This window comes from Prosopis cineraria, unplaced genomic scaffold (assembly GCF_029017545.1).
Source record: "Prosopis cineraria cultivar Desert tree isolate PC_DT_omini unplaced genomic scaffold, ASM2901754v1 PC1049, whole genome shotgun sequence".
Taxonomy (NCBI): domain Eukaryota; kingdom Viridiplantae; phylum Streptophyta; class Magnoliopsida; order Fabales; family Fabaceae; genus Prosopis; species Prosopis cineraria.
The window spans coordinates 276-10,009 of record NW_026556374.1 but is presented as its reverse complement, the minus strand read 5'-3'; the positions used below and the strand labels follow the sequence as shown (position 1 = coordinate 10,009).

Genomic DNA, 9,734 nt, shown 5'->3' with positions numbered 1-9,734 from the left:
AAACATGTGAATTGACAAATCTGTTCCTGCCCAAGTGCCCAGGGCCTCTTTCCTTCTCCACATTCTTCATTCTCTCCACGCATAGCCTTCCGTCTCGGACATTAAACTCTCAGACCAAACTCCGGAAAAAAAAAAAAAAAAGAAGCTTCAACCTCATCTTCTTCCATTAATTACATTGTTATTCTGCTCATGCTGGATTCTTGACGGTGTCGTTTCGGAGCCCCAGACCCATTTTTTGAACCGAGGTTGCAACCCGTACGCCGAATTCCTCGTGTCCAACGTCACCCTCTTCGGTGAAAACATAAACGCATCGTTGCGAGACATCAGAGAGCAGATCGGTGACCAAAACACGCACTTCGCGACTGCGCAGCAAGCCGGCGCCAGTGGTGGAAACACCGTCTCCACTCTTTTCCAATGCAGAAGCTACCTCTCCATCGCCGACTGTGTCGCCTGCTTCGACGTCGCTGCCCCTCAAATTTTCAGCTGCGCCGCCGGGGACCTCGGTGGCCATGTCGTCTACGACGGGTGCTACCTCAGGTACAATAACTAGTGATCCAAGTTCAAATTTGACTCCTGTTGAATAATAAACGCAGAGATAAGACATTGATTGCGACATTATTACATTGTTTTTATTGTGCGATATTCACTGATTGCGTTTCTTATCTTATCTTTTCTTCTTCTTCTTGTTTTTTTGTTTTTGTTTTTGTTTTTGTTTTTTGTTTTTTGTGTGTGAATGAGTTGTTTTCGGCCGAACCTTGAATGAGTTTTTATATTGGGTTGGTGGTCTCATTCGGCTGCTTTGTTATTGTAGGACATTTTTTTATAAATTATTGTTGGTCAGGATCTAGAACATGTTTTTATAGAAAAAAAGTGGATAGCCAGCGTTATTTTTTTTTAACGAATATCCTAATTAAATGCATTATAAAGATTATATATAAAAAATTAAAGCTAATTAAGATATATTAATTTTAGTTGAGGATAATATTAAAAATAATAATTTTTTATATGACATATTTAAATTTTCAATCCCTCAAATTTGCCTTAATTATTAGTTTGATCTTGCAAATTTAATTTCTATCAATTTAGTCTTTTACGTTTTTTAAATTATAACAACTAAATAAGAATAAATTATCTTTTAAATTTGTTTAATTTTTAACATTATAGTCCTTTATGCAGAGTTTTGTTCTTCTTCTTTTTTTTTTAATTTTTAGTGTATATTTTCTACTTAATTAATTATATTTTTTTATTAATCTACACAATTTTAATATTTTATTATCCATGTCAATAGATTTTTATAATGTTAGCTCCTTTTTGAATAATAAAAAAAATGGATAACTAAAGTAAATTTAAAAAGATAAACTCGATAGAAATTAAGTTTGATAGTCCATGTGACAACTCACGCACCAACTCATTATTCGTGTGTTAGTCTTTGTCCCTTTAATTTGTTGCCATGTCCCTACCCAAGTTCTTATGCCCATGATGATATGCGTGTAAAAGCGGAAAAAGTAAAAAATTAATGAACATAATTAATTATTTGACATTATTAATTAGCTGAATTTAGGATTATGCTAAAATATTATAATCTTCTTATTATAATAATATGCAAATTTTTAAGGTTAAAATATACAAAATTCTATTAAATTTTGACTTATGTGCAAATAACCCCCTTAGCCTTTAAAATTTGACCCAAAAAAAAAAAACCCTACTTATGTAAAGTTCAGTGAGTTTCTGTAAATTTTCAAAGATTAAGGAAGTTATCTATAAACATCCCAAGCTTCAAGGTAGTTATGTAAAATTTAGCTATTTTTAAATATCCTTCAGTAAGATACAATACAAGAAAGTAATCAATTTATCAACATATCAACATATATACTATATAAAATTAAAATCATCCACCATTATCCATAACCTTTTGTTGTGTTACATAAGGTACGACATTAGTAGCGCTTTCTTTGGCGACGCGACCCAGTCCGTGAATAGTGCATCATGTGGGAATCAAACTACTGAAGAACCAGCTACTGTATTCACCTCAGCTGTGCATCAAGTGCTCATGAATCTGCAAACAGCAACACCCAGAATCACTGCCTTCTCTGCAGCCACAAAGACGCAAGTGTCTGATAATGGTGCAACCATTTATGCATTTGCTCAATGTATTCAAACTATCACATCAAGTAAGTGCGAGGATTGCTTGAATGCTCAGTACAACAATATGCAGACTTGGCTTCCCAATTCAGATGGTAGGGCTTATGCTAATGGCTGTTTCTTGAGATATTCCACCACTTCTTTCTTTCCTGATAACCAGACCATTGATATCACTACTCCCTTCTTCCAACAAGTTACACATCTTATTTGGATTGTCTTCACATGACAAGTTGATTTGCTTATTATTTGTAATTTTGAACCTCGTCTTATAGATGTGATCTTATTTTAGTATTTTGATTAGACATGGATATATGTGTGTGTGTGTATATAAATGCCTATTTTAAGAGGGATGGAATTTAGGTTCACTATCTCTTAGATAAATCAATAGAAGTTGATTTAGGGAATATTTCGTTTGGCGTATATATATATATATATATATATAGTTACGACGTGACTAATTTTCGAATAGCCATTATAGGTTCATTATCTCTTATTATTTGTAATTTTCGTATGACCCAAAATGTGTTATGTCTTGTAGGTTCAAGCAATAAGGGAGCCATTATAGGTGGGGTTGTTGGAAGCGTGGTAGCTCTTGCTTTGATCTTTATTGCATTATTTGTCTTGATTAGACAACGAAGAAAAAGGCCTCAGAGGGTTCCAAGAGGTAAACATCTTAAATGTTCAACTATTACATGTGTGTGGACGTGTGTCACATTTTACTGATTTAATTTGAGGCTTTTTTATTTTCACTTTTCCCCGAATTAAAAGAAATGAATCATTATTGACTTTGATTTCTATATATATATATATATATATATATATATAATTTTTGAAGAGACTTTGATTAACATTTTCCACGATATGTAGGAGACATAATTGGAGCGAGCAAGTTGAAAGGCCCAACTGTTTACAATTATAAGGATTTGAAGACTGCAACCAAGAATTTCAGTCAAGAAAATAAACTAGGAGAAGGAGGATTTGGTGTTGTGTATAAGGTAAAATTTTTATTTTCAATATTTAAATATAGATATGCAATGACGTCTGAAAGCATGTTTATGATTAAAATTCTCAATGATCATGAATAGGGCACTTTGAAGAATGGAAAAGAAGTTGCAGTCAAGAAATTAACATTTCGCCACTTATTCACAAGGATGGAGGAGGACTTTGAAAGTGAAGTGAAGCTTATAAATGATGTTCATCATCGGAATCTTGTTTGACTTTTGGGATATTGTATTCATGGCTTGTTTATGAGTACATGAAAAATAGCAGTCTTGACATATTCTTGTTCGGTAACCTTCTATCAATTAACCAAACTTATTTAGTGTTCTTCATTTATGACATCGACTCTGCAACATATCATTAACTCCTCTAACAAACTTATTCATATGTCAAAATTTTATTGAAAATAGGTAAAATGAAGGGTTCACTCAATTGGAAGCAATGGTATGATATAATTTTAGGCATAGCAAGAGGTCTTGCATACTTACATGAAGAATTCCATGTTTGTATCATACATAGAGATAAAAAGCCTAATAACATTCTCTTGGATGAGGAACTTCAGTCTAGAATTGCTGACTTTGAATTGGCAAAATTTTTACCAGAGGATAAGACTCATCTTAGTACAAAATTTGCGCACATTATAAGTTGAAACAATTGCAATTTTTTTTAAACTTTTCTCAACTTGTATTGAACATATATTACTAAATTAGGCAGGATATACTTGTCAGATCAAGCATAACGCAATACTTAATTAACTCTTCAAATGTTGATATTCCAAATTTTGTTGGATCCCAATATTTATTTGTTCATTTTGGAGACATTATCATATTATCAATTACATATTGCACTTGTTAGGAGATATACTGCACCTGAATATGCAATTCATAGCCAATTATCAGAGAAGGCTGATGTTTTCAGCTATGGCATTGTTGTTTTAGAAATGATCAGTGGTCAAAGAAGTGAAGAATTGAAGATCCATGGCAATGATGAAGGCGAGTTCCTCCTTCAAAAAGTAAGCAAATTCCCATAGCTATTTTACATGGGTTAACTTGTTTATGAAAGCAATTAATCTAATAAAAAAATATTATCCCATCTTTTTGCCTTGTTACCCCCCTTATATTCCATTCCATCTTAATCCCACTTGACAGGCTTGGAAACTATATGAGAGAGGAATCCATTCAGAGCTGTAGAAGAAGTGAAGAAAGTCATAGAGATTGGTTTGCTTTGCACTCAAGCACATGCTGACATAAAGCCAACGATGTCAGAAGTAGTTGTTTTGCTTCAAAACATGGCCTTACCAGAGAACATAAAACCCACCATGCCTCTCTTGATTGAAGCTACTTAAATGACCAATTAATGGATACCTACCTACCTCTGCTGCTTCCTTTACATCCAATACTATCAATGTTGCTCCCACCCTCTATAGAAAAGTGCGGGTTACTAATGTGACTTTGGAGTCCTAATTACGAAGAAAAATGGAAAGTGATCATTGTTCTTCATTCCATTCTTCAATATTTGTGTTAATTAATTACATGTCAATCTTACAAATACAAAGTATATGAATCGGTGAAAATTGCCGCATACCACTTTGTATAAATTAAATTCTTCTCTAGAAATTGGGTTAGATTATGTCTTGTTTGGCTTTCGTTTGAAGATGTTTATGAGATTTAGTTTTTCACCAAATAGATTCATGCAACCTCATTTCTACGTAATATAGAGTTAAAGTGATAATTTACCCTTTAATTTTAAAGCACATTGGCTACTCTTAAGTTAATGTATCTTCTATTTATAAGTTAATATTTTATTTTACACTAGCTGTAAATTTCTGAAGAAACATTTTTAAATTTGAAAAAAGGCTTATAAATTAAACACTATTTTAATTTATATCTCTACTAATATAAAAAAACTTTTATTTATAAATCTTAAATACTCTAGTTGAGCTGTAAATTTTTGAAGGAGAACTTATAAATTTTGAACAAAGATTTAAAGTTTGTCATATTTACAATTCAACTAAAAAAACTTCACATACTTATATTCAAAAGTTGATTTGTATAGTTTGTGTCAAGATTTGTAAACAGTAATAATATTTAAGCATTGTCAAATATTAAACGTGAGCACATTTTCAAGTATAAATTCAAACCTTAATTTGTTATGTTGTGATGGATTAACCCTTTCTATTAGATCCAATCCTTGTTGGCAATATTTATTTTTTATAAGTAACTTATTGTAATTTTGGAACATTTTTTGAGTCAGTTAATAGCCAAATTAACAAACATCCAAGAGGGGCCATGTGCATTGTTTTTAATTACATGAGAGGTGACATTGCATTACTCTTGACTTGAGGGTGTTCAATGCGCTCCAAGAAAAGAAAATGAGGGGCAGATTAGACATTCAACCCTAACAATTCTTCTGATATCCTGGAATTGTAAGAAAGGAAATTAAATTAGAAACAAAATCGTTCAATGGAGTTATTTGGTATACCTAAATTGCTTTCTTGAAGGATTTTTTTTGGATAAAAGAGCAAATATACCCTTAAACTATAAGTTTAAGAGTGTCTGGGACTCTAAACTCATTTATTTTGCAATGTTTCTCTTCAACATTTAAAAATAGTGCAATTTGGCTCTTACCGCTAACAAAAGTTAATTTTGACTATTAGTTCACTAAAAATGACAGAAAAGACAAACATAAAAAATTACATAGGAAGACCAATAAAATTTTCTTGGACCTTTTTGTAATTTTTTGGGTCTTGTCTATAATTTTTTGGTTCTTTCACCATACATTTTTGGATCCTTCACCACTACTTTGAAAGGATGGAGGAGTTTGAAAGTGAAGTGATGCTTATAAATATATTGTTTACCATCGGAATCGTGTTCGACTTTTGGGATATTGTATTCATGACAAGAATAGAATCCTTTTTATAAAGACATGAAAAATAAAAGTCTTGACATATTCTTGTTCGACAACCTTCTATCCATCAATTAACCACTTACACAGTGTGTCTCATAACATTATGACATCAACTTAACAACATGTCATTATTAGCTCCTGTAACATACTTATTCATATGTCAAAATTTTATTGAAAAAAAGGTAAAATGAAAGGTTTGTTCAACTAGATGCAACGATAATTTTTAGGCACAGCAAAAGGTCTTGCATATTTACATGAGAAATCCATGTTCATATAATCCATAGAGACAAATAGCCTAAAAACATTCTCTTTGATGAGGATCTTCAGCCTAAAATTGCTTATTTTGGATTGGCAAGACTTTTACCTGAAAGACAAATCTAATTTTAGTACCAAATTTGCAGGACCATTACACATCAAAACAATTTCATATATCTAATTTTCTTGATTTATATTGCAGGAATACATAATATACTAATAAAATCTATAGTTAGGTCACTATAATAGTATTATTACACAAATAAATACTTTTAATTTTCTTTATGTTGTCTTTTTGAAACATGAATAGTTCAAAAAAAATAAGAGTTCACATACAGGTATGTCTACAGTACATGATATTATGTTGTCAATCTCTATGTTAAGTTTAGCCTGTTCATGTTTTGTCATAGTGTTGGTTAATTTTGTCATAAATATTATGCATATTTGTCAGAGGATACACAACACCATAGTATGCAATTCATGGCCAATTATCTGAAAAGGCTGATGTCTGCAGCTATTGTGTTGCAGTCTTAGAGATTATCAGTTGCAAAAAAAAAAAAAAGGTTTTGGCATTGATGGTGATTTCAAGGCGAATGTGTACATACCTCCTTTAAAAAGTAAGGATCTCATGACTAAATATAATAGCACTTTGATTTCTAAACAAAACTTAGATGTTAAATTTTTAACAGCTGAATTTACACTATTTGATTAACTCCATTAGAACATATTTCTTTCCATTTTTTTTATTGCGGATAATCTAATTATAGATATTTAAAAAAATAATATCCTCACTTTCGCTTTGCCTTTTCTGCCCTTTATTAACTTATTCAATTTCACTTTAACCCCACTTGCTAGGCTTGGAAGCTATATGAAAAAAGGTATTCACGTAGAGCTGGTGGACAATAACATAAACCCTAATGATTAATCGAAGAAGTAAAGAAAGTCATAGAAATTGGTTTGCTTTACCGAAGGTTGTTGTTTTGCTCCAAGGCAGGGAATTGTTAAAGAATATGATACCCACTATGCCTGTCTTGATTGAAACAAATTAGAGAGACTCCTCTTCTCCTATTTCTTCCTCTACAAGCATTCAATGCTCTTGCATGCACTTTTTATACTATCCGCAATATGCTTGTACATGAATTTAAGGGTGGTCGATTTATTTGAGTTTTGAACCCCAGATAGCTAGAAAAAGTAATGTATAGAAGATGATTGTCTTTAATTTCATTCCATTATTCTTCAACATTTGTTTGTAATTATTCATCAATCCGAGTTAGTGTATATGTGTTAATTATCATTTGGCAACACAATTTTGGTAAAAGCACATTAATTATAAAGAATCTAATATGCTTTAATTTTTATTAAGAAATTACCATAGAATACAATTTTAAAATTACTTATTTTACATTAATTATTGCATGGACTTCGAAAAAATAAATCATACATGGCTTGTGAATAATATTAGCTTGTAATAGATTTTATATTTTCGTTGGTATTGATATTGATCAAAATTGAAATGATCATTTTGAATTGAATAATAAATTGAAGACTTGCAAGTTATCACAGCTCTCGGAACCCTCTGGGACGACTTTAATTTGTACGCCCATATATATATATATATATATATATATAAAATGATGCAAGAGCATGACGAAAATAAAAGATGCACCCGCAACCACTGCTCCAATAATGGCCTTATTTAATTTCCTCCTACAAGTGGCAAGGGCAAAAATTGAATTTATATATTTAATTTCTGAATGGATTCCTTTCTATGGATCCATGACATAAATTCATGAAAGAGTCAGTTATATTTAATCCATATTGTACACCCACCCACCCACGCACACACAAGATATATGTATTATTTTAAGTTTTACAAAATATATCACCTCCACTCCACCATATACATACAAACAGAAGATTATATTTATGACTTATGCTTGGTATAAATTTATATGTATTGATATTATATGAAAATAATTTTATCTTTTGTTTTTGTTTTTGCGTGCAAGTATATATATGTTTGCGCCCACGCACACCTAGGCATGCAATCTTGTCCTAGTCCTATCTCGATTCCTAATGAGATGGGACAGAATATGAGATAAAAATTCAATTTTTTAGTTTTTTTTTGGAGACAGGACACGGTGAACACCCTAGAAGAATATATGATGGAGTATTGAAAAGCTGGGTGATTGAAAACGACTACTACAAATTATTTGACAATACATTTTTAATTCCTCTTTAAGAATAATCATGATTATGATGTAAACTGCCCAGAAACGAATGACACACACACATAGAGAGAGAGAGAGGGAGGGAGAGAGAGTTTCTGTAGAGTTGAATAAAAAAAAATGAAGAATAGGTTTCAGGGGAAGAATGTTTTACCTTGGATGTCCATGCACAACTTTACTTTTTCGTTTTGACAAATGTTCTTACGTAATAATTTCTTCTCCACATGTAGATTGCTCCTACCTAGTACAATAATAAAATCAGTGTCTTTATGATTATTAATGCATAAATATATTCATCCCATCATCCATTTGCATCTTACAATTAATTTTAACTGCTTTTTTCTTTATTTTGTCAGATTATTTGACAGGCTTATTATATTATATAATCAAAATTCAAAATAAATTGATTTTCACTGCCTTTTGACACACCCAAATACTGTTGAGATAATAGTTACTTTGTTTGTTTTCCTTCGAGCTCTTCAACAATTTTTTATCCAATTAATAAAAGTCAACGGTGTTGGATTAATTGTCTATTTTATTCTAACAACACCATTTTCGTTGCCGTCCATATATTTCAAACACCATAATACTTTTCTTTCACTATCCTCTATTCTCCATAAAGAAAGCCTCGTTGAGCTCCCTTCTCTTATTCATTTTCCTTCTCTAAACTCAACTAAACATGTTTCAGCTATCAAATCTTCCCTTCTTTACCTTCATATTCTGGTCATGTTGCACTTTTAACGGCGTCGTTTCAGATCCACAGACCAATCTTCTTAAGATCCAGTGCAACCCATTCAACGAGTTCTTCATTAACAACATCTCCATCTTCAATGACAACCTACACGCAACGTTTGAAGACATCAGAGAGCAGATCAGTGACCAAAACAAGCACACTTCGCCACATCACAACAGCAACGCCAAAGGAGAAAACCCCGTTATCACTCTTTTTCAGTGCAGAAACTACCTTCCAATCATTGACTGCGTCGCGTGCCTCGATGCGGCTGCTGTCCGAATCCGTAGCTGCGTCGCCACCATAGCCCCTGGTGCTCATGTTGTCTATGACGGCTGCTTCCTCAGGTACTAATCTACAATCTCAAATGGCTTTCTTGGCCATATATTGCGAAATTATGACACCATCTAGTTTACCTTTTTTATGTGCTTATTTGATATGTAGAAAAATTAAGAGCATGTTTGATTACCTGT

The 9,734-nt window shown here is 32.1% G+C and overlaps 1 protein-coding gene across 3 annotated transcripts; it reads left to right on the top strand.

Moving 5' to 3' along the window:
• Nucleotides 1–406: 406 nt before the first annotated feature.
• Nucleotides 407–4,667, top strand: LOC129299144 (proline-rich receptor-like protein kinase PERK3). 3 transcript variants are annotated; one of them, XR_008590500.1, is made up of 7 exons: nt 407–537; nt 1,930–2,237; nt 2,681–2,806; nt 3,010–3,137; nt 3,228–3,431; nt 4,080–4,153; nt 4,290–4,667. XR_008590500.1 is itself a non-coding variant. In XM_054937596.1 (5 exons), the coding sequence occupies exons 2-5, from the start codon at nt 2,051–2,053 to the stop codon at nt 3,357–3,359; spliced, it is 507 nt and encodes a 168-aa protein (XP_054793571.1). In that variant the 5' UTR covers nt 407–537; nt 1,930–2,050; the 3' UTR covers nt 3,360–3,435. The 3 variants fall into 3 exon arrangements, 2 of the variants coding, with proteins under 2 accessions (XP_054793571.1, XP_054793570.1); XM_054937596.1 differs by lacking the exons at nt 4,080–4,153; nt 4,290–4,667 and having other exon boundaries at nt 1,930–2,171; nt 3,228–3,435; XM_054937595.1 differs by lacking the exons at nt 4,080–4,153; nt 4,290–4,667 and having other exon boundaries at nt 3,228–3,435.
• Nucleotides 4,668–9,734: the final 5,067 nt, after the last annotated feature.